Below are 26,366 nucleotides of genomic sequence, written 5' to 3' on the forward strand. Positions count from 1 at the left end.
CCACCATTTGGTTGCTTTCATTAACTTTACTTAACGCCGTTAGCTATACTGGTAAAAAAAGGTCCCAGTACCAACTGCTCACCAGCAGCGAATGTAAACCTATACCCCAACAACGTAATCATTACAGCCTTTGCAATTGACTGGGCGGGATGCATATAGTGTGGTGGCAATAACGCGTACAGTTTGGCAGTGATAGATCGCCGACCGTCGACTTCGCCCCCGGTGACCATTCCAGAAAATCGGACTGTATATGTTTCAAGCTAATTTTTCTTAAAAAATTGAAAACCGGGTATGTATGGCTTCAACAAGCGGGGTTATTGAAACGAATTTGTAATCGTTGCAATGCTAGTATCGAGTAAGCGCTACACATACAGGTCAAGTTGGTGAAGTCAACTAAAGATCACTCACCCCGCTCTGTACGTACAAACCACGGCACAACTCGGGATGACTCACCTTACTTGCCATACAAGTGTGTCACATGTTTCTATTTTTGTATTTATTATATGATTAGTATATGTAGTTCGCTGTGAGTCGACTTCCCTCTGTAGCCACCAGTCACGGTGGCTGGCCAACGACTCGGATTTAAGGTGTTTGATTGTGATCACTCATCGATCCTTTTTCATAGCAGTCATTTTCCTGATTATTTCGATATTGATTGTTCGCAAACAGTTAAAATTAGCTGTATGTGGATCACCGGCCATTTAAGCACATTTGGCCTGTCATCCACTTTGACCTCTGTTACCCGAGCTCACGTAACAGCCCCATTACATGTTTCAGTTATTTTACGGGCTTGATTGCTGGCGCTCTTAATTACTGACACTATTAATTATTTCATTCGTCCAATAGCAAACACTGAAATTTGCTGGTACGTCACGTGGTATAATTATAGTAAACCAACAGCCTACGACCAACCCACGTACTATCGTAGCTCAGTTTGATCGGCAAAGCAAATTCAGTAGCCGGCAATTAATTGCATTTCTAACGCGTTTTGTATTAATAATACGTGTTGTTAGTATGTATGTAAACAAATTTGTTTCTTTAATACAAAGTCGATAGGGGACGGCGAATAAACTAGTATTCTCCGTCAAATCGAAAAGAACATAAAGGTTTGAATCCCTCCTCTATATGGAGATTTGCGATAGGTACATGAAGTCAGATGGACAGTGATCATGAAGCCAAACAAAACCCGAGTGATCGATTGTGTTTTAAAGTGTCGTAAATTAAAATCAACATTGATTGAGACGACTACTTGTCAAGTATGTGTCAAACACTAATAGCTGTAGAAATTAAGCGCTATTGAATTGTTTATCTTATGATTTAGCCTGTTATCACCATTGTTAACGCCGAATTAATGTTGAAAACAACACAATTATAATAAAATATCTGTATACACCACTATTTACTTACACTGTACTCCAACCTTTATTCTAGAACATAAACTCAGCTCTTTCAGATCTATTGCTGTTGCCGGCAATGTGAGCATGAGTGCACTGTCCGATTAAACACTGTGAATATGCGAGTTGTTTACTAAAACTGACCAATCCAGCGTGCACAGAGAATGTAAACGTTGCGACACCATTTTGAAACGCTGTTAAACTTGCACGAAGTGGCGTATGCCAGGACTTCTAAAAAATCGGAATGGTTTTGGATAACTTGTTTTAATCAACACCCAAACATGTATTGTATTTATCCAAGGAAACTACACTGTTCCGCTAGTTTTTGTGTATCACAGTTTGTCTTCGATTGAAAGAACAAGTTACAGAGAAAGAGCTGAGAGCTCTTTGTAAACAGACAACGCGGTTGAAATGTGCGAAAAACAATAGAAAAACATTGATCTTTTCAGTGTTTGCAAACCCCAATACGATGAGACAGAGAGACAGAATAGGCCTTATTAGTTGACTAGTCTTTTAGATCAATGCTAATGTATTCGATTTTCATACAATAGAGATGCATTGAGAGTTTTTTTTTCTGACAGAGAGCGACGCCTATAGGCCGAAACCAACGCTTTGCTTTTTGAAGGGGTACATCCCAATATCCAGGTTACGTTTAAAGTTTCGCATTTGCTGGTATTCCCGGCGAAAAAGCCAGCAATTGTTGTTCCATGTTGGCTGAATTCATCAGTAGCGTAAAGGGCGTGCCTGCGATGAATGGTCTACCATAGAGGGTCGGTAATCGATCAGCTGTGACCAGGGATATACAGACACAGCAACGAGATTTGCTGTAATTTTGACTCTTGTCGATGTGTTGTGATTCGTGGGGTCTATTTTATTCGTAATGTTGGTACGGTGGCCCCTAGGGAGTCGGTGATTGGTCGTCATAATTGAACGACATACCACTCGGAAACGTCCACTCCCCCCACTGAAGGTGATCGGTGCCCGAGGAGGCGTTGATTTGAAGAGGGAGGGACTAATGTCAGCAATACAAAGGTCAGGCTAAGAGAGGTATACTATCATGGAGTCCCCTGAATGCTCAATGAACTATAGTTGTGTACAGAGTGCAGTGGTGCTATAGAACGCCGAGCAGCGTGGAACCACGTCTCTTCCAGCAGGCTCTAACCCACCGAAATTTGCTGATTATTTACAGGCCAACGGCGTCGGGATTCCTAGCGTAAGGCGAAAGAGAAGACCTACCGGCATAATATACAGTTTTGGAGCAAATTCAACCATCAACAACAACACGACTGTTTTGCGATAGACTGAACCTTTTTTCGAAAAAGGAGACCCCGGACTTATAAAAGTGGATATATATAGTATGCCACATAAAGGTATTTTACCGCTCTTGTTTTAATTTTGTTGATATCACTTCTATTTGGTGTAAACTATCACGTGAATTGCTTCCTTATCTGTTGTCTTGACCACACTTCGGCTGTGTATTTCATTCCGTTATGTGGTTGGTAGTACAGGAACGCACGCTGTGTCGAGATACGCCGGAAGCTCGTAGTACACTGTTTGGGACGGTGCGTTTTCTCATGGTAGTCACGTTATGGGCTCTCGTGTACTCGCCGAAAGCAATTCCGCTTTTCAACACATTGAGATAGGGAGACTGTTACACGAGAATGACTACAAACACATCTATATTTTGGGCAGATTTTAGAAATGAAACTCATGCATGCACTTGCTTGAAATGAAAATCGAAAGGTGAAGTCATGTTATGGTCCGCTCTCAATAAGATATAACCAACTAATGCTTCTTGCCCACAGCTATACTAGCTCAAATTTTCGGTCAGAATTTGCTTGATCCTTTACAAAAATACACTATCGTTGAATGCATTGAAGTGCATGAATGCCATGACTACATCAGCTTAAACATAACTACATCGACACTTTCCAACCCATAGACAGTGTGATTAAGTAGTGAGATACATAGGTCAACATTTGACTATCGATATATTGACTATCGATATTGACGGAAATATTGTTCACATGCCTGATAATCTACTTATAATCTGTTTTATATGTATTTTCGTGTATTTTTTATGGAAACTCGTCATGGGCATTTTGTTTAAAAACGGCCATTAATAGATAATTTCGGACACGATTGTTATTTTTGTTTACTTGTATATAGCAAGTGCACGTGTGTCCATATCTTGCAAGTTGTTCGCATCACTCTCATTCCCCTACACTACACACCAGTCAGGCAGGCAGACGCTTACTTAGTTCGCCTCACGCTAAAACTGGTAGAAACTAAGATTAATTTTATTGTTTTGTTTTGTTTTTTGTTGAAAATCACCCGATCATTACCGCTACGTATTTTCAACCAGTTTGTCCACATGAATTTCGTATTCTCGACTTACAGACACGCGATTCTTTTGAAGGTTGTGGACACTTATATTATACGAGAAGATGATGGAATTTTCGACTGACTCAGCCAACGGCAAGTAAAACACCATTACCTTCTTTTTTCGGTTGCCCAGTGCAATCTTACCCCTCTTACTGTTATATCGACTAGTTTTAATACCGTTTCGAAGGTCCCCGAGGCGGACTAGAGTATTAGCACAATGTCTCAATTTTACTCATATATTTAATGATCAAATTTGTGGACTCTGAAAACGCTTCTAATGCTAGCAAATATTTAGCCAGCGACTTTGAGAGAGCCATGCATGTGTACAAGCACCGTAACTTCCTTGTTGATGGGGGTCTTGGTGAATTAATGTTGCTTACAGTACTGCCGAGCTTGCACCATCCGTCATTCAAGTTAGAGCTATCATTCGACATTTTTCCTTCAATCGTATTTCCAAACATTCCCTAAAACTTGAATATGGTTTTCTAAATTGCAAGGATCGCTGTGTTCTGTTTCTATTCGTAGTAACATAATGCGTTTGGTACTCGGGGGCTTTCCCAAATCATAGGCTTCAGGTCTAGTGTAGATGAATTTCTCAGCCAATCTAATCCCCCAAGAGTGATGCCTTTCTCATGTCTTCTAATACGAAATTAAAAGCTTTTTTTCTCTATTAAAATGAGGATATTTCGTGGCAGGCGGATTCAATTTGCGTTTAGGTCCCTTTGCTGTGTTTTGTGAATGCAGAAGGCCGGGCGATATAAAACATGAACTAACACGTAACCGGTTGTATATTTGATGTATTACTATACGATGTAATTTATAATCAGTGTCTGTTATTTGATGAACCACAGTGATACGGTATTTATTTTAAATGTACACACCATATGATTTTAATGTATTTGCCGTGGTCAATGCAAGAAATAATTCAACATGGAGAGTATACGATTGTCTTTGTTTGGCACGACTGACTGACCGTCTGTGTGCGTATTTCCTACGCTGCTATCGATCCAAACAGTGATGACTGCTGTTTAAAATGTCGATGATGAAAATGTCAATAATTTCTAATATAATAGTTGTAACAATTCGAAGTGGAGTGGCAGTTCAATACTTCAATAATAATTGTAGCTTGTTTTCGTTAGCTATATGGCAACACCATGTCCCCCAGTGTTCGTAAACTCTGTGCGCGGTGACGGTGTAAAGCTGCCCGTCTCACGCAGTGTACATGCATACCCCGTAGCTGCTTACGGCAGACCGTGCGATCAACGAGAACTAGCGCTAACAAAGACAGTAAGAACGTTGATTGAAATTCGTATAAATACTAAACCGCTTTACTATAGAGTTTATTAATCCAATCCACTGCATACACATCTCATAATAATGCCATTTTGTATTATTAAACATGGTCGTATACTGCCCATACGGCAGGCGGCATCTGACCTCAACAAGCGTTTCGTGGTTCTTGCTTTCAACACACTGTCAAGCAGCTCTACTTATCTTCAAGTTTTTCTATATTTTCTGAACATCGTAAAAAATCACTATTCCAAACTAATTTAAATCCTTATTTTCTTTCACGTACCGTGCTTGTCTGACACGCTATCGGAGTGCTCCGTATTATTTCTAATTACCACCGCGTCACCGTCTCGTTAAAATCCGGCTATTATCGCCAGCGTGCCAGTCAACCCACCATTTGTGCGGTATATTAACACTTGGCGGGACGTCAATTTACAGTCGGTCGCCGATTCACGCACAACCAAAAATGCTTTACCCAGTTGTGACCAGGTTGCGTGGCTCTCACTCTTGATAAGACGACAATTGAAAATGGCGTCCGACATGGACTGGTATGTTCACGTCTGTGGCCTTTCGAATACTTAAATTATGAACCAGTTAAAGAAATTGATATATCATAAAGTAGATTGTAAAATGATATATTTGTCCCTAATCACACACTGACTTCGTTGTGGGAAACCTCTCTATTATGTGCGGATCGTCACTTCGATGTACGGGAGCCACTGCGAACCGCGTCGCGCCGGGCTGGCTCAACACAATCCCGTGTTAGCGACATAAGCATGTCACCAAACGTATTGTGAATAATGATATCAAAATATGGCGATACTAAAGTGTCATTTAAACTTTAAATATCTCCACCGCCAACACTGCGATTCTTTACTAAATCATACCCTCCGAAAAACGCCATTTTGAACACAGATGGCGGATATAATCCCGAACAAATGAAACTGTTTATTTTGTCATTTGAATGTCCCAAGCAGATTTTTCTGTCTTTCTTGAAAATGGCGATCATAATAAACAACATATTTTATAATAGTTCTTCTTTTAGTTTCGACTTTCTTCGCTATATTAACTGCCAAAGAACACCGCTATGAACCAGTTAAACACCCCCCCTCGACGTCCTTTTAATTCCATCGGCGTACATTTGAGGGTTGTAGCTATACATATCACATCTTTATAAATAAACCGATGATTGACATATACAGTACAAATACACAGGGAAATATTATACACAACAATGAGACAATATATTGAGGACATGTCATTATCTCAACAATATCACCATCTTATAATAATTATTTCATATTTCATATGATTCGGTTCCAGGCTATGTTTTTTGCTCTGAAGCGAAAGACTTCCTATTTATTTTATTACTTCATTTGATCGTTAATTTTAAAAAATTAATTGATAGGGAAATCCTGGCTAGAGGGCAAGAGAATTCTGCGCGGTTGTCGTGGATGGGGCGACAGAGCGATTAATGTTTTTACTGAAGGTTGTCAATTGCCATTACTTTATACCCATTCTGTTATGTGCGTCCATACAGTTATTGAATTTGGCGGGCTGTAAAATTTGTTATTTATGTAAAAATTTGATCAAAATTATATTCTACGAAATGAATCGCCTGACGCGTTCACCACTGTTTGGTCTCTTTTAGTCGATTAAATTGCAAACGGACATTTCAGTATAGTGACAAAATTCATTGGCTATCATAATTCTTCACAAAAGATGCTTGAGTACACAGTCGTTACACAATGCAAATAAATACCACTGTATCCGAGAATTCTCCCCTTTCGTAAATATGTACTCGTACCATGTACTATCTGATTGTTCGGGACGAAGCGACAATTGTCTAATGTGCCTTATCTTTTGACAAAATTCTGAATTTACCATACGTGGTGACACATCGATGTGTACACACAGTGAACACGTTGTCTGAAATCACACACGCATTTCGGCATCGGTTGACGATATTACTTGGGATGGGCGGAAGGAAACACGCATACGAATAGGTGGCAGGTTGGTGCAAACAACTTTGGAAAGGCGGGTACAACCTGTGATTTTTATTCTCGAAATACGAGTCTGGGGCATACTTTAGGTATGTGTACCATAGACATAAATTGAATGGGAAGACACAAGGGGTAAGCTTAAATTAGAGATGGTTTCAGTCAACACAGTTAATTATTAAGGGGAGCCTTTTCATTGTCAATTGCGCTGACGATGGAATACATACAACACTGGGAGTTGGATAGCTTTAATTATGGAGCACAGACTCTGGAATCCGGTACAGAAACTCGACACCTTTTGCAAGCTTCCGAAAAGCTATCCAGTTGCGCTGTACGGGGTCAGTTTTCGATGTACTATCTACCATTTGGTAATAAGTACCATCTCATTGTAACTGAGTCACCTTATTAAAAGAAAATATTGAAGAAAACGTTGCGATAAAAATGAATTGGAAATACATGGAAGTATTCCGCGAATAATGGTATTAATCAATTATAATATACAATTTAGAAGTCGCCTTAAAATGATAGAAATACCATTTAAACAACAAACAAAATAAGTGAGTTCAGAGTATTTTTTACTCAAATTACGATAGATATTGACATTGAAGTAGAATATGCCAACCCTTTGTTGAGACGTGAAAATTAGTCTCATCTTGACACGAGTCTGACATGCTCATATCTGTGTCCACTTTTTCATTTCCTTTGCCGAGCAACAAAATTATAGTTAGTCGTCTATTTGCATGTCACTCGCTGACACGTTCAGCCCCCAATGAATTGGCGTATAATAACTTCCGAGGGAGAGGCCTGTCGAAATGTTTTCAACTCTGGATAATGAGGTATTCAGAGCCACCTCATCTGACGCAAACAAGATTTTCTAGGAGGGGTGCATCATAGCCGCAAGGCAGTTATTGCGAATATGTCTATTTAGCGCATAAAGGCTCATAACAGAAATACCAATCCTTGTCTTTTATATTCCCGCCGCCTCGTATAATACTTAAAATCCTTCGAGTAAGTGTCATCCATAAACTAATTCAAAACTTCTTTCCAAATACCACTCTCCCCAGGCTCAGTGCGGATTTCGAATTTCTCTGTTCCCCTTTTCCTGGCTTTGGGATATCCTTTGCGCGTATCGCTGTTAGTTTGGATTTCCCCCACATTAATTTGTAGCCTTAAAACTTTTCCTTTCTACAAGGGGATTTTCTACGGGAAGTTAGTGCACGGGTCTTCTCTACCTAATCACATAGCCTCCCCTAATGAAACTGGGCAGCAGTTTTGAGCCGTGCAATCAGTGTATAATAAGCAAATAATCATGACCCTAATCTTTCGCAATCCGGTCGGTTTAAGAATCTACCCCGAAGGAAAAACAACTTGGAAAAAATATCTGGTATAAAAGTGTTAGGATTGGTTATGAAGCCCACTAGTGTGCACCGATTACTGGTCGATGAAAACGAAGATCGTGAAAGACGAAGCCGGGCTTTTCACAGTATCCACTACGAGTAGTACGACCGTGCCTCATTATAAAAATCGCTTTTGTCGGAGTTTTCCCCTTTTTGTTCGTAACCACAGGCCCCCTTCATATTGCGTTAGACAGGAACAGAGACACATCATTTGTACACGGAAATTTACTACGCCGATGACAATAGTATAATGTTGCTTCAGAGCCACTATTAGCAAGAAGTCTTTCCCTTTTGTTCGTTTAAAGTGTGCGCAGTATGTAAGTACGTTATAAAAATTGTCAGACTCATATCTTCTCATGCCGCGATGTTGGATTTCTTCTCTGCTGGAAGTCTGTTTGCCGGCCAGCCAAGAATGTTTCCATTTTTCGGCAGTAAAATCATCCTCGCAGGTAACGACACCAACTTGATGTACTAGTATTTAGCGCTTTTATGTGCACTAATAGTAATTTGTATATTCATGGTTTATCAGTTTTTCAGTTTAATTTGATGTAGCGACAGTATGCACCTGTTGTTGTTCCGGGGGGGGGGGTATAAAACAATTCTTAAGTGAAAATACACATCGGGACTTTTCTGTACAACATTATCTTTGTTCAAGTAATTTAAAATTAATCAAATTAGTTTTGTTTTATTCATATCTCTGTTTCACATGTATAATTTCCAAATTATTTGAATGTTTCGCCCTCAGACCCTCCCCACATATACATACAATCAGTGATGCTCCTAGTCCCAAGCCCATGCAACACTCAAAGCGATGTATGACTCTAATATTTGACAGTTTTATTGTTGTGTATAGGGATTTAATTAGCGAATTTATTTCATTACTCGAATCTATCAATAAGTAGAGAAGGATAGTTTGAGATGACGTCGATGTCTATAATTGTGTTTCCACCACTAAAGTATTTATTTGTATTATCTGTTAGGTTTTTTGTTTTATAATGTCAGATAATATGTTGTGATCTTACGACAATGCTCACTGGACAGAGATAATAAGTTCGTGTCATTTTGCTGCCGTCAATCCAGCCTTAGTGTGCTTCACAATGCCAGCTTTTCAAGTGCGCAAAACGAGTGGAAATTTGATTTTTTTCTATTTTCAACTCTGCATCGGTCCGGGCATTTCGTATAGACACAGGCCGCTACCATTACAGGTGTACCTATACAAATTACGTGGACAGGTCTAGCGGTTGAAAGCGACTTATATTTCTATGTATGCTGTTAACAAGCTTGCATTATACATATGGTTTTATAAGATGCAAAGCCGTTAGATTACAACTAGTGAATTGGTAAAACTTGCACTGTCGCATAATAACCTTATGTGAATGATAATACGCCGATATGTATAAACTACGATAACAAGAGGACTCATGTGTATGCATGATCAGGGCGGTCCCAGTCAGCCGAGGGCTCTCTCTCTCTCTCTCTCTCGTCTGTAGCCTCAAACTCCCGATGTCATCATCGCACACCGCTATACTGCATAGCCAGAGAAGGTCTCCATGTGCCTTGCAGAAACAATGATTTCTGCACACGGTAATCAACTCGAGTCCACGGAAGAATCTGGGAAGAAAAGCGGGCGCGGTGAGTGCGTTGGTAAGATATTCTTACCCGCGGAAGGTTACCACGATGATCTTATGATCGTTCAATTTAATTGTAATTTGTTTACATCGCGAGAGAACGACGGAGTTTAGGTGTTGCCTATAGGTTTCTAATAACGCTTTGCGATATAGAATATGTTCAACTAGCTGATTGGTCGGTACACTGTTAATGAGGGGACTGAATAGAGGAAAGGGGATTATCGAGAAGGGGTGCCTCTAAACAAGTGTTAACTCCAATGAATGGGTTCACTCGGAGTTGCCCATTTATTGTCAATTTCTTGTTCGTTGTGGTTCATTGCTTGTTCGTTTCAGGAAACCCAACTATTTCGTGCTTGTTGGTTCCAATTTTAAAATTTCGTTTGAATCGTGTTTGTATTTATTTATTTATTTATTTATTTACTTTCTTTGTGTGTATAGTGACACGTGGTGGCCATCTTTGTTTCCGACTCCACTTGTATATAAATAAAAACAACACATTAGTGATTGAAGTGATGACATTTGATTATTCGTAACACAGGGTTCATTTTGTCTCCTTGTGGGAATAAAACATCCCACAAATAAAACCAAATCTAGTCATACTATGAGACTTGTATTTACAAATTTCACTTGTTAACGAGTACCCTAAAGTACATAATATTTAACCACACGATTCTATTGATATGTAGCTACTGTTACAACGACTCGAGCCTGACAAAATTATTTTCATATATTTGACATTTTGTGTTAAGTTTTGATGAGTCAGCCGTTACATTATCACTGTCGTATAAGGTAACATCCCCGTGTCCAAGAGATTCCCCTATTGAAAAACAGTGACTACAAAAACAGCTCTGTCGATAACAATTTCCGCATAACTGTCAATGTTGTTTTGTCATGTCCAAAGTTTACGTGAGTGAAACAAACATATTATACAGGATAATTAACGTGTTAGTGACTCAGTCAATTTTTTTAATCATAACATCGCCACTTGTCAGGACAGGTTTGTGGCAGTTAAACTGTTAATCGAAATCGACCATTTCCATTAAATGTCACCTGCGATGCCTATTTTTTATTATATGGAAATGTAAAAATAAGTTCCACGTTTTCGTAATCGTAATACCAAAATGGCCATTTAGAATAGAAGCAAATCTGTTTACAATTTCCATAAAAATGAAGCCTGGAGGATGGGAAATACCATATGGATATTCCTGTAGATACCGTAACCGACAACTTATGAATGCGTGTCATCTATTGCCAGTGGAAATTAGCGATATTCCGCATATTCCATTGTCATGTTCGATTTCATTCGATAGTTGACACATTTCTGTCTGGTATATTTATAGCGATGGCACCACCTATACCACCTACAATACCGTGACGCTCGCCATGCTATACCACTTTGAGATCGTTTTGTTTTTTGAAAAACTAAAGTACAGATTAATTTTGATTTGAGTTTCCATCTTGTTTGTCGCCATAAGACGATGTTTACATGGCGCTATTGCTCCACTTAGTTGACTTTTCAGCGCTCTAAAAGCATTGATACTTTTCTCCATCTTTATTTGTTTAATTTGTACTTAGCTGTTCAGCCCAATAGGGGATTCATTGCAAGGGTTTTGTAACTCGATATACAAGGAATGTCATCGTAAATAGTAGTATTTTTCAGGTAATCGGCATACGTAAATCGCTATACTCAAGAAAGTGAATGAAACTGTTTGCAGGTTCAATACAAAGTGAACGAGTCATAGCACTGCGATGAACGGTGGAGAAAAATCGGAACAATTATTTGACTATGTTTTATTATATATATTTATTTATTCTCCGACATTATTTTTTTTTACTTTCGTCTCAGGTGATATTTGAAGCAAGCATGTGACAACTGTGTAAATTCAAGCTGTCTTTCTTTTATTTGGGGACGGGTTTAAACAAACACAGCACTACGTTTCGTTGTTGTTATAATTTTTGTCGTGGATGATTGCTACTGATTCTATATTTTCTTTCGTGTTTGTCACGAAACTGTCGGCTCGTTTGAAATGTAGGTAACATATTTAGACATTTCAACATTTCTGTGTTATTAAAATATCGTCTTTTAAAACGACGCGCTTTACATGTTACCTATTTAAAACGACACAGAGTCACACGAACATGTCATAGACGCTAGTACATTATACCAAATTTCGATTGCCCGCCAGAGCCCTTTTAATGGAAATGTTGACAAACATGTTTTTAGACCATAGTGTATCGACAAACAAGATCTAGTAAATGTTTTTATCATTTAATCGGCAGCAGCATGACCGCTTGTACGGTGAACCGGGACGCAGTGGCCAGATGGATCGATCAGTATACCACATACTGAAAACCACACGCAATTTTATAAATTCAAAATTACCTATATTACTTTCTAATATTTCCTCGCGGTTTTTATATCAAATAAATTTCCCGATTTCTTTTGAAGCGATCGGTGGATAATGGCAGACTACCGTTCACCAAATCGCTTCGCGGGGTGTCATTTGATTTAAGCAAACCACCGTAATACTAAGCTATTTAAAACGGCACCCAACATCTCACAAGCTATTGACTTATCCACACTGCAAAGAACCAGAGAACACGCTTAATAAAAAAAACTATTTTTCGTAGTAGTCAATTTTCAGGAATTATGAAGCGTAATCAAAGGGTGATCAGTCCACTTGATTGGCGGAATATTAGTTTTTTTGAGGATTGGACTGAGAACATGTGATGGGTGTTTAATAGTTCTGACATGATTCACGATATCTCTACGGGACGTCGTATACCTATTCACCAACTAGGAATTTATGATTGCAATACCTGCACTACAATGTGCTTTTCGTACGATCACACTAAGTCCTGTAGTTTTTTATATTACCTCAGTGTTTTGTACTGTTAGTTTCACAGCAGGGGTGACTTGAGCTTGCCGATAGTATACATAACTTCTCGGCAACACGTACTGTATATATGAATGTACATATATACACACACAAGCGCCTCTAACGGGGCAACAAAACCGACAAGCAGCTACGTGTTATTTGGACACGATAATTGCAGTTTATTAAACCGAAAGTAAAGTTATTGAGTTTTGAGATCGTAGATGAGTTTATAAATGTTTCAAACAGAGACTCAAGCATGTACAACTTACCGTCACTGAAATTAACAAGTAGTTGTGAAACGGAACAATTTCATAGTATGTACTCACTAATAATAACATGTATTCCACATATAAAACATGAATAAATGGACGATTTATTAAACAATATGACTTTATCACGAAATATAAAATCAAATAAAAAAGCTGTCTACAGACAAGAACATTTAATACAATGATTCAACCATAGCCAGACCTTTGATATTTCTAACTCATAATCTCGTAAATAATCAAATTTCGGTTTAAATGAATGTTATAATTATTCAAATTATCATCTATCTTTGCAACGAAACGCATTTTTAGCGAAAACCAACATCTTCGTGATTTGCGAAAAGTCACACACTCACAATGACCTGTTAATTAGATAATTGTTCCAAATTAACCACATTTTTTTAATTAGAAAATAATTGTCTGTTTACTGTCTATTTATAATTGACAATTGCTCTCCGTGACGTCATTTGTTTGATTTTATAATTCAATTGCGCTGTACAGTTGGTTCCAATACAAGTTGATAAAGCAATGCCAATGGCATTGACACCTAATACGTCGTAATTAAAACGATCTTATTCGTTAACATAAAACTAATACTACAAAAGGGATTCTTTTTGCGTACACAATAGCCACGAATTGCATGGCGTTATTTTAGTTTTACTTAGAAATTAGTATTTAATTGTACAGTAAAGACGTATTGTAAATCTCATAGCCCCAGCTAAACTGTAACTCGTTTTTACAATTTGAAAGAATTTAAAACGCTAACAAGGAATATGGTGAGATATACTAGAAGTTGACTAGTGTTTCCCGCCTTGTTGGTGCACTGGTGGAAATACATAGCGGACAAAGAGATATCCACCGAGAGACCTCTAATCCAGCACCCTTGTATCGTAGACAAAACTCGGTAAAACGAAACCTATTTCTTTTGAAAAATATTTGGATATTTCAACAAAAGCAAGCTAATATTCCGTAATCTGATGCCGTTTATTGAGATCATTGTTTGCAGAGTCTGTTTTGAATGGACACAAAAAGGAAATGCATATTGTATTCTGTAGAGGCCGGGGTTATATTGAAAACACGAAGGGTACAATTATGGGATATCCACGTTTATTCTTTATATTCCAAAGTCAACCGTATTGTCATTCAGAAGATTAATTGGAAAAAATTGACAGTCACTGTAAAGGTGTGGGAAAACGTCGCTTCCAAACCGTGTTGTTATTGCAGTGTTTTATTAAAAAGTCACGGAACACGTGTTAGTATTGAGTAAAGGGAACATAAGTTACCCAACCTGCGCCGACTCATCTGTGATTCGAAAACGAGAAACTCCCGATGGCAATTTAAGTTTTATTTCATAAATGTTATATAGAGAGGTTTTGTAAGCCAATTTTACTTAAGGCTTTTCGAGCTACTGTCATTGGCGTGAAACTGGTTTCACAAGTCACAGAGCTCGAAACAGTTACCTAGCTATGCAGCTACCCCGCTCAGCTACCAGCCACGAACGTCGCTTTGAGTTGGAAGCGCGGGAGGCCAAATCTACTTCCAGGGGATACCCGCTAACATCAAAGCACCGCTCGTCAGCGGATTCCGCTTGTTTGATGTATTACGTTTGGTTGTCGTCCCGGGTACTATGGTTTGCGTGGTGATGTTCTCCCATTCAATAGCATTGAACACAACCTGTGTTGGTCGCGTACGGATAGCTCCGAGCACTTTCAAACATAGGCACTGCATATTTCAGATTTAGTCCCATTCACACTACCAGCTAGACTACCGTTAAGTTAAGAGTTGCCCTAGGGTCCGGGTAATACGAAGTGAAACGTCGATTTGTCAAAGTCAATGAAACAAACACAACATCACTCCATGTTGTTTAAAATCTCATAGGGGAGCCTTATCGTATCTACTATACATGCTCAATTCCTTTCACAATAAAACACTGGTTTATTTGCGCAACTTGTAGTTGTATGCTTTAAATTGACATACTCAAGTACCCTCGCTGCTGGATTTCAATACCAAGAAGTATAGTTTACAAGTAGTTCTTCTTTCTAAAGCTTCCAACCCAACACTTAGTGAGTCTATATTGAAGCTCTCATCTCACACTCTGCGTTACTCCGGTCACCGCCTGTCTTGCCATATTAACAAAGCTTATCTAATTAATTTTCAATATTAATTTTCACCTCCTCGGGTGAATTATAGCGCGATATAGCTTTCCACAGCCAGTTAGAAAGTCAGTCATTTGTGCCAACCAGCCAGTTAGTCAGCCAGTCATTTGCCCTAGTTATGACCAGTGACCAATTAACCATGTATTAGCATGATGTTTTCAAATATATAATTCAACTGAATTCAAAATGTATTTAAACTCACACAGACCTGATATAATTACCATTATTTGGAATTTAGTTATAATAATATCATCATAATACATTGATGCTAAACAACGCCGACAATATACTGTATTTTTTCTTAACATTACTACATTTTATACCAGTTTAGGTTCACAAAATGAGTACATTTGTAATGATATAAATAATTAAATGCATATTTGAACGAATGGACATACGATGTAGTGGAGTCTGATATTTAATTTTGGGCGATTAATATTTGTATCTTAAATTTGAAAAATGCGGGCACTGATTTTAAATTAGGGATGATAATATAAATTTTGTATATTTACCCATTTTTATTTTTTTTTTATTTTAGGACACAGCGGAGTAAATCAACTTGGTGGTGTGTTTGTAAACGGCAGACCTCTACCAGATAGCACACGACAGAAGATTGTGGAACTTGCTCATAGTGGTGCCAGACCTTGCGACATCTCCCGAATTCTCCAAGTTAGTAACGGATGTGTTAGCAAGATTCTCGGCCGTTATTACGAAACGGGGTCCATACGCCCTCGGGCAATTGGAGGAAGCAAACCCCGTGTTGCCACCCCACCAGTCGTCGGAAAGATTGCTCAATTTAAGAGAGAATGTCCGTCGATCTTCGCCTGGGAGATCAGAGACCGGTTATTACAGGAACAAGTATGCACACAAGACAACATTCCAAGTGTAAGTTCAATATTCTTTTTCATGAATTTGATTTATTTTCTAATTATACATTTGTTTTCTGAGATCAGCGATGTGAAAAGTTGATTAGTTCAACGAAAACGTCATAATCCAATGATCCTTAAACAATCCAATGCTATAGGAACCTATTTATAAAAATAAAAGAAAATATAAATGTTGAGACAATTGAGAGCCAAGTCACGATAATCCTATATCCTTATATTAGAACGGTTTTATTACAAACAAGGAACTACTCATGGTCGGCCTTCTTGCATTTCGTATCAACAAATAAAGAGAAATCAGCAATGGATTCCCCTATGACTACTTGCTTGGATGGTCACTGCAGTCGTGTCCTAGGTAGCTTTCTGACTTTGTTAATTAACCACAGGCTTTGGCACTATTTTGGCCATATATATAAGCTAGATTTTCTGAATGCGATTTTCTGCTTCGCAAGTCAATGTCGTATGTGACTTTGATCCATGTACCGACATTATTCTTTTTGTTTTCTATTTTTTTGTGGCTGCGGAGGCCACTTTGCCGTGGTTGCACTTATAATTGAGAGTATTCCATATTGTATGAATATTTTGATTTCGCATATCTAACCACAGCAAAGTTATTATGTTGAAATCTGGTTAAACACTATACCAAGGAAAGTGACTACACGAAACAGGCACGCTTCTGGTTACCACGTGTAGCGTCCGTCAGATATATACGCCTATATCCATTCTAGATTTCATAGCACATGTATATCAAAACTGCTTGTCCAATATCGTCGTATTTAACTTGTTTTTATCAATTTGATATCGTATTATTATAGCATATGGATGCACCTTTTGAACAAAATACCGGGAAAACTAACAGAGGGATCATTCCATTTGTGGTAGGGACGTTAGGGGGGTTTAGAGAGCAAGTCAACTTTAGCCATAGGGAATGCCGGGAAGGACAATTATTTATTTACACATCGGTTTGTTATGTATTATTGCAATGCACATTTTAGTTTGGGATCAGAATATGTTTTTGTATCGCATGAAAACAAACTAGTATAGTTAGTGCAATGCATCTTCGTGGCGTCAAAATTGTCTTCATCAAAATTCCAATCATATATATATTATTCAGAGATTTTACATGCAGTTGTTGGTTTTGAGTAAATGGTGAAGTATATGTTGTGAGAATAAAGATTCCGTGGCTGAAGGCTAAATTTGACAGTTTACATGTCATGTAGCAACGTTTGATCAGTCCAAGTGTCTGCTGAGTAAAAGCTAACAAAGCGTACGAAATTGCGCAAAGTGATCTGGTACTTTTATCGCTCCTCTCCGGGGCGGCAACGGCATGAAAAGTCACCCAGATGCACCCAATAAAGCAGAATAAACCGTTTCCATCACAACCAGGGAACAATTGGCCAAACGCGTTGTCCCAGTTACGGATTTGGCTCAAATGCGAGCATATTGGGATGTAATAGGCAAAACAAGGGCCCTTCAAATCCAATGCTTTAAGGGTAATATATTTGTTGGTTTGCCGTTGGGGGAAATGACAGGGTGTATTGGGAGTGAACTCCCAAACACGAGGTCCCGAATTAATCAAGCAATTACGGCAGACCCTTTGACGGTGCTCGGCGCGATTCCTTTTCGGCATCCACGAACCAACTACTCATTTGGCGGTCCATATATTTGATTGTTGTTTATCAATTCCCATGTCAATTCGCCACTTCATCTATCGTCCATCTGCGTTCCCAAGTGTCTCAGCGCTCAAAAATATATATAAAATGGCGACAAACCACGCCGGCTTTCACTTTTAGTACCAATATAATCCCCATTTACAACACATCTCTACAAGTACACTCCCGGGCAATCGCCTAATTCCTATTAATTAACGTTATTTTTCATTCATGTATTATCTTCCAAATTACCTGTAATACTCAATCGTGTGACAACCCTGTCTCTTCAATAGCAGCATATCGGTGAACATCAAAGTTATAAGTGTAAAATTATCACGTCTTATAATGTCATCACATTCGAGATTCAATAATCTCCTTCGAGGGGGGTGGGGTGGACGTCTCTTTACTGACCATATAAGTACCCTCAGTTTTATATTTTATACTGCTTATGCAACCCGTCTGAAAAGTAGTTGTGAATGTCCAGGTTGAGCTTTTATTATGGTTCAGCTTTTGGCGCCAATTTCTCAGTCCTCCTGGGTGAAGACGTGTTTCTCCCGCCAAATTTAATCAGGATGTCAAACAAATTGCCGTTTCTCCCTGTCTCCAACTATAAAATCTCTGCCCTTTTAGCTATGCGCGATTCCCTCGATTGGTGTCATGGGAAAAAAAACGTCGAACGCCATGATATAATAATACAATGCATTTGGTGAGTGTCAAATGTTGAGTTCAAAATCAGATATAAGTGAAAAATATGGTCTGACTTGCTCTAATCAATGAAGACTTGACATGCGCATAATTATTGGAATGTTGTATACTGAACATCGTTTCAAAATACAAGAACAATTTTGCATCTAGTTTTGATGTTGCTCAAAAAATTCACCCGGTTGTATATATAATCTGAAACGCGCGAGAGCGAAGAGGTGTGCCATGGTGGAACAGTTATATTCGGGACTGCCACACCAGAATCCTCAATATTGGGGGATTAAGTGGCGATGATGACGATTATTTTCTGGACTCTGCCAGCTGTTTATTTGTTATGTTGTTTCTCTCTATGTCTGACTCTACTAGAACATGCAATTTGTCCAGCTATTGCCTCAATTCATGCATTCTATTGTCGTTATCAGCTCTCTTCTAATGCCCAATTATTTCCTGGTCACAAAAACATGTCAGTTTCCCCCCTCCTCCGCGGTCATTTCTTTTATTTGGTGTCAAACATTACTGAATTTCGATTACTTTCATAAAGTCATATTATTTATTTCCTTGGAAAACGCACAATTACATCTTTACTGACTAAAGTGGTGTTGATGCTTAAATTGTTTTATTTGGGTATTGTGCGCATTACTGGCACAGTTGGTGGACTCGATCTTTCATGTTGTGTTCGAGTGATCTTGATTACTTGGATCGAACATAACACGCGCCCAAATGAAAATGAGTTGCTAAGATTTGCACAACAAAAGACACAGCAGTGGCATTGAATCCATCACATTGAACTGCTTTTAATTTCAAAAAAGAATATTTTGCCCGTATCCTTTTATTTTGTTGGATCGTTAATCGTTTCTATTGTGTAAACGACTATATGAGGAAGTTTGTAAAAAGTAAAAAAAATGAAATAGAGGCAAACAAACACCATTACCAACTGTGAAAAATTGACGCGGTCACAAAGAAAGTCGAGTATATAGAATAATGTGAACTGTAAATATGAAAAAAAAACCTGCGTCTAACAATATAAAGGAGAATATTGCAGCGTCCGCATTTGCATCGATGCTAGAATAACGTATGATGAAAAATTTAACTTTTTGTTAAAGACCTCTCTGCTGAACGAATCATATGCGATGAAGTTCATTATTTTCGTTTTTTTCTTTTGTTTATATACAAATAGTTATGTGCACGAAGACTGATTTACCCGTCGGCTAGTACAGTTCATATACCTTGCCACTGGGGCCAAGTTTAGGGAATACAAATATAATAACTCAAATATCACCCATAACACGTATCTGTATAGTGTATTCATCGCGTCCATCGGTTTGAAAGAGTTCCTCTTAATTCTTAAAATCGTAATAAGTGAAATTTATATTACAATGTTGCTTGAAACAAAAACTTTTTATATCTACTACATTGGACAAAACTGCGTCTGCCACGTAGCTTGTCTCACACATGGAAAGAGTATGTTTGTGGGGAGGGGTGCAATTATAAGAGAAATAGTCTCCAGGTTTCGTTAATAAGTAGCGCTCATTTTGACATTTTCATCAGGACGAATTATTGCAAAGCCTTTCCGTTGTGTCGGTGTCTTCAAACATGACGTATGCCCAGCAGCTAAGATTTGGACCAGCTTAGTTTGCAAGCGGCCAAAAAGCTCAGTACGTTCGTCGTATCAGAATGAATCATAAAAAAATCTGCCCCTTTGTCGATCACTGGTAGATAGGTATTTATAGAGTGTATGCACAGAGATGATGAGAGATGCGACAGAATCTCACTTTTGTCAAGACTATCTCTATAATTGTGGCTATTCTTGCAACACGCCATGTTACGACTACTTATCGGCGTAATTATCATATTTTTACGTAGCAGGAGTGTGACAGCGACAGCAGAATGCGATCACAGGTCGCATTTATTGACAGCCCCCAGCAGGTATTTTATTTACGGTCGCCATGATGCTTATAATCCATCAATAATAAATTACTGAAATAAAAAAATAAAACTACTAGTATAACAATCGCATTGCGATGCTTCATGTGTTTCACATTTGTTATCATCATTGTCCCTACTTGACTTTTGTTCGTTAGAGGAGTGAACTAAGTGTCAGTAACAATATTAAAATGAAAACGAAAATAAAAAAAAGTCTCTCAATTTATGTAATTAAAATGTAGTTTAGTACATTTTAAATTATTTTCGGGAAAGACTAATATATCCTGCAAACAAACAATCTTGCAAACAGAAAATTATTCTTGAATGCGAGCTATGGTTATTAATATTCTTTGTCTTTTTCTGCAGGTTTCATCAATCAATCGGGTGTTACGAACACTTGCTGCGGAAAAGAATGGACCAATGGGAGGAGAACCAGTTTTTGACAAATTGCGACTTCTCAATGGGCAGACGTGGCCGCGCACCGGACCCTGGTACAGCACCGGTCCCCCTCCTATTCCACACAATGTTCCTATTAGTACAAATGGTACCACCCCCACCAATACAAGTTCTACAGAAGGTCTTGTTTGTAGCAAAAAAGATATAGGTAAGGATAATATGACCTGTTGTTAGTATTTAGTGGACATGCGCATTGGCGTCTATAATAAGCATAAATTATTCCGACCCTACCAGAACTGTCAATTATTTAGAAGAGTAGCTCTGGATATATATTGTCGGAGATTTCCAGGAGATGCGCTAGCTTCCTTAACAGTCATTCCCCCATTTTGGCATGATTACCGTCTCAAAAACAGTGTTTGTCATCGTGGTTAAAGCTCCCCAGTGAAGGCCAGATAAAACAGTCCCAATGTGGACCTCGTAACTTGCGCTACATTTTTTCGAGCTGGTTTATTTTGTGGTGTACACGTCTTTTGTATCGTTTGTCTTCGCCATATTGTTCGTCATTGGCTACTGTATGACCTACTCATCGGAACATATGTAAACATAAAATTGCAAATCTAAAAAATGGAATTACACGGCAAATGCGCTGGGAACCATAATTGTTGTGATCATTGCGAAATTGTGTAAACTTGCATTATGGGTTACATTGAATTCTACTAAGATATCATGATTAGGTCGGCCACATTTCAATATATATAAGTAAATCTGAACCGTGAATCCCATAAATATAAGCCATTCATCATAGTTTCAACACATATGTCAATTTAAAGCCATCTCTACATACGGCTTCAATATTTCTGACTCCCGATTACTCTTTCTGCCATAACTGCGGGGTAGCTGAACACGAGATATACGAATCGGTCTTCGGGCTATTTAATCGTTCACTTAATCAGCCCATGAAACGATGGCAATATTAATTAACCAATGTACTGCGGCATAACAATATTGGAACTGATTTGTAGTATGTATTATTCCCATGTGGTTATGGAGTATGAATGAGCGTGTCTTTCTACATTCATCTATTTCCAATCTCGCCTAGGTGTATTTACTTTGCTCCTCGTTGTTTGCGACATTAGCTGGGATATACTTTTTTCTGGGTAATTTTTGCGCGAAATTCAAAAACAGACTTGCTCCAGAACAACCCTGCCAAATGATGTGTACTTGGGTATGATTTCAAGCGCATGGAATTTCAAGTACACGGAATTTCACTGCTTCCAATGAGATAGTAATTTTTTATCCCGTTGATCTGTTATGACCCTCTCAGTAGCAACGAGTACACCTCACCAAAAATAGAAAGCGCGCATCACAGAACCTGTGTTACATATGGTATCACTTTTATGAGAGAAGATATTGCTTCAGAATCAGCATTTTTTTCTTTCTATTTTATTTTTGAAATATTTACGAATACTCGTCCTCGCAAAAGAAATCAATTAAACTGCTCATGATTAAAATCATTTAAGCGTGCTCCCCGATCATTGAAAAATTACGCTATACCGATGAAAATCTGGTCGGGGAGTTTATTTAAGAAGGGGATCCCGTTCACAGTACTCAGTGTATCAGAAACGCCATAAGTTAGCGCCAATTAACTCTATGGATGGCAGCCCTGACAGAATAAACGCACAAACCGGATTTGCGTCTTTTCACAAAAAGTAAATATAATTTTACATGATAGTAGTTGTATAGGTTGAAATGAGATTACGCCTGTTGCAAAACCGTCTGTAACAATACAGCGAGAAGTCAGCTAATTGAAAACTTGCCTCAAACGTCAGCAAATACGTCTCTTGATGTTCTTTGTCAGCCACGTCCCAGATTTAGGAAAAGGTTTTCATATAGGAAATGTGTTTTTTTTTTCGGTGTCAGACAACACCGATTCTGATCCACTCTCTTGTTTTTCACAAAAGAAAACAATATATACAGGAGTCATTAGGCACTTCTTAATGTTGAAAGTGGTTAAACGCTTAGTAGCCCTATTTTAGCTGCCTGTAAATTAAATATTATTTCTATTCATTTTATTTAAAACACAGTACACACGATTTTGACTTAACCATGCATGCACGCTTGTCTCTTGCACGTGTACTGAAAGACCTCAAGCAAACTAGTCTATTTCATTAAATTGGAATTAGCATATTCATGATGTCGCATACACATCAAAGTCGCCTGCAGATTTTCTTAAAAATCCCTATGCGAATTCAATTTAAACTTACTCCATCACATAGGCTTTCCACAGCAAATTTACTTAAATTGTTTGAACATCCTATGAACAGACTTTCATTTAATAGACGATACACCAAAATATATAGCATTTTTGAGTTTGTCCGAGTTGAGCCCAAAAGAGTTTCTTCATACATGAAAGTGATTGTCAATCTCAATAAACAAGTAACGTGCTGTCTGATTGGCTTATGTGTTCGGGGCTGGTGAATCAGCCTGATCATGAATTCGGTATACCGTAGTTTGTTCGCAACGTATGTAGAACGTTTCACATATGTAACGTGCTGTCTGATTGGCTTGTGTGTTCGGGGCTGGTGAATCAGCCTGATCATGTATTCGGTATACCGTAGTTTGTTCGCAACGTATGTAGAACGTTTCACATATATGCAATCACTTGATGGCACAATGTGGCAGCTAAGAGAAATTGACACGTATGCAACCGAAGTAACCAAATTGACATAAGTGGAGACAAGGAAATTGATATCATATCGCAATGTACACTATAATACAAACTTACAATAAGATATTGTCATAAACAAACGATTATCATGAGTAGAAAGTCCGGGTTCTGTAAGTAAACAATTTCCTGTGAAACTGACCAAGCCGAAGAAACTGCAATGACGATTGGTATCCTGGTTCGGGTGTAAATACTTATGAAACTCGCCCGGTCAGGAGTGTTTAGATATAGAAAGCAAAACCTTGAAAACAACTTGAAAACCTTGACAGCAAACGTAACGACGATTGTATCCTAGGAACACGCTTCGAATAGTCAAGAAATACGCAGAATTTAAAATGGTGATTTACACCGATATCGAAGCATATATATATATATATGCATATATAAATACATATAAAATGAACATTGCTATAATAAATAATTAAAACAATGAATGGCGCAACGGAAATTAAGTGATAGTCTGAGAGGAATTTTAATACATGAAGCTTTCTGGCGAATATGGCTTACAAAAAGACGGCAAACTTGTGAAAAGTCATCAAAATTCACCCCACGGGTTAATTAACGTGATCATAAAAGTTGAAAATTGAAATGAAGTTGCAGGTTTTTTCTCTTTCTTTATTTCTCCGAGAAATACGACGGTTGTGTACGCCCGAGTTGTTCCAAATGAAGCCAGCCACCGTTCACGTGGAAATTTGAATTTGCTGGACACAATGGATTTGGACAGTGCTGGAATTTAACAGAATGTTCATATCACGATGAAATATACACCTATCATGTTCCATTACAAAACAAATTATATTATGCCATACAGAATAAAAATTGTGCTTGACGGCTCGAACTGGATAGTACCGTTGGTACTGGGGGGAATTGTGAATGAGAGTTTCCTACATCGTCATGAAAGTTGTCGTTAACTTGTTAATCGTCTCATAATATTTACACCGAGTTAACAAATGCGGCTTAGCAATTTACAATAAAACCGGACTGAAAGTCATAGCACATAATTATAGAATGGAGTGGCCATTCCTTGTGTTGTGCCGCACAGAGTTTTGGGTTTGCGTGCCTCGCCATATCCTAGCTGTGCATTCGGATACAATAGCGGTATTCACCGGTGAGTTAGCGAACAGCTTGGATTCACCTCCAATCACTGTGTTTCAGTATTTTAATAACGAACCCCTTTTCATTGCCATGTTTTGAGACTCGTTGAAAAGAACCCATACGGTTTGAGCCCAAAAATAAGAAATATGGAATATACACAGGATGTTTTGTATCACGCTGATGTTAGATGATGATAAAATGACAATTCAGTGTCTATTTTGCCTTTCGAATAATAATTGATATAAGGTTAACAAAGGAATATTGGTATTGTGATAGGTCTTCTTTTGGCAGTTTTTTTCTCGATATCTTCCGGCAAGAGTGTGTCCAATCGCACGCACCCATATTTGAAAGCGGTGAGCGGAAATTTGACTCGAAGCTGCTCAGTACGTTTCCCGCGATATGTATTCTTGAATCTCCGAACAAGCAATGAATCTGGGACGTTTAATTTTGACATGATCCCTAGAGTTAAAATACATATGAATCTGTGGGTTTCTTGCATATGATGTAGATGTACCCCGTTATATGTATACTTCGTCATGGGGTCTGGAAGCGTGTAACCATTCTTGCATATGATGTAGATGTACCCCGTTATATGTATACTTCGTCATGGGGTCTGGAAGCGTGTAACCATGCTATCGTGGTCGTGCGAGCAATGGAACCAAAATAAAACTCAGTGACAGTGATAATTCGATCTCCAATTATTCTTTAAACTGTTTCAATTCAGTGATTAATCACTGGAAAACCAAAAACCCACGATATGTACCTTCCAATCCGATGGGTTTTATGATACTGACACTCAAATGATGATTTGATCAAAGACAATAATTCTCTACAGCCAACCAAACAATAAGCAACACGCAGAGAAACAGAGACGACAGGAGAAGGCGTTTTTATTTGTAAATTATTCGTTGATATTGTGAACAGTAATGACACTTCGTACAAGCCTGACTGGGTGGCTTAACAAAGCGTAATGGCACGGTGAGTGAGTCGTCATACGAACGATACCCGGACCGTTAGATCAGTAGATGGTCACGGAGCTCCTACCAATGCTAACGCTAAATTAAGCATCAAATCGTTCATGTCACACCACGTGCAAGTGTAAATCCTCTGTCCTTTTGGTATGCCAACTTCAAATTTTACAGATTGAATGAAAATTAAAAATGCTGTTAGCGATTGCTTACATGGGCTGTCGCCACTGCATTGTGGTAAATTCACTTGGTAATTGGAGAGGTGGGGAGTCCGCAATGATGTATGGGCCTCTGGAGGAAGAGCCTGGCAGCATGATGTATGTGGCAGGCGGACATTTTGACTGATGACCGATACACTGATAATGATGATGATAAAAATGCAATAAACATCACCTCAGGGGTGATGTACACGGTCGTTCACTATTGTCTATGGGCGATCATTATATGAGGTAAATAAATCGGAAGAAAAGAATGAAATTTGCTCATTTTCTCGCTACCCACTTCCTATGTTTATCAAACTGAAGAAAAAAAGATTGATCTAGTGAGTGGCTTGTGTTTAGTTCAGCGTTTTACACCTCCTTACTTAATGCATGACCCCCTGCTCAACAGGGCCAAACCTTTTCATT

The 26,366-nt window shown here is 38.5% G+C and overlaps 1 protein-coding gene across 1 annotated transcript in view; it reads left to right on the forward strand.

Annotated features, from left to right (window-relative positions):
• Positions 1-2,545: 2,545 nt before the first annotated feature.
• The window catches only part of pax6 (paired box 6), a gene marked incomplete at its 5' end in the record, with an annotated part of 42,311 nt that continues 18,490 nt past the window's right edge, over positions 2,546-26,366 (forward strand). Inside the window, 4 exon segments of the mRNA NM_001164911.1 lie at positions 2,546-2,764; positions 3,795-3,872; positions 15,934-16,280; positions 20,923-21,160. Of these exon segments, the coding sequence (NP_001158383.1) occupies positions 3,842-3,872; positions 15,934-16,280; positions 20,923-21,160 (616 nt within the window).

Source organism: Saccoglossus kowalevskii, chromosome 1 (genome assembly GCF_978046115.1).
Source record: "Saccoglossus kowalevskii chromosome 1, keSacKowa6.1, whole genome shotgun sequence".
NCBI classification, from domain to species: Eukaryota; Metazoa; Hemichordata; class Enteropneusta; family Harrimaniidae; genus Saccoglossus; species Saccoglossus kowalevskii.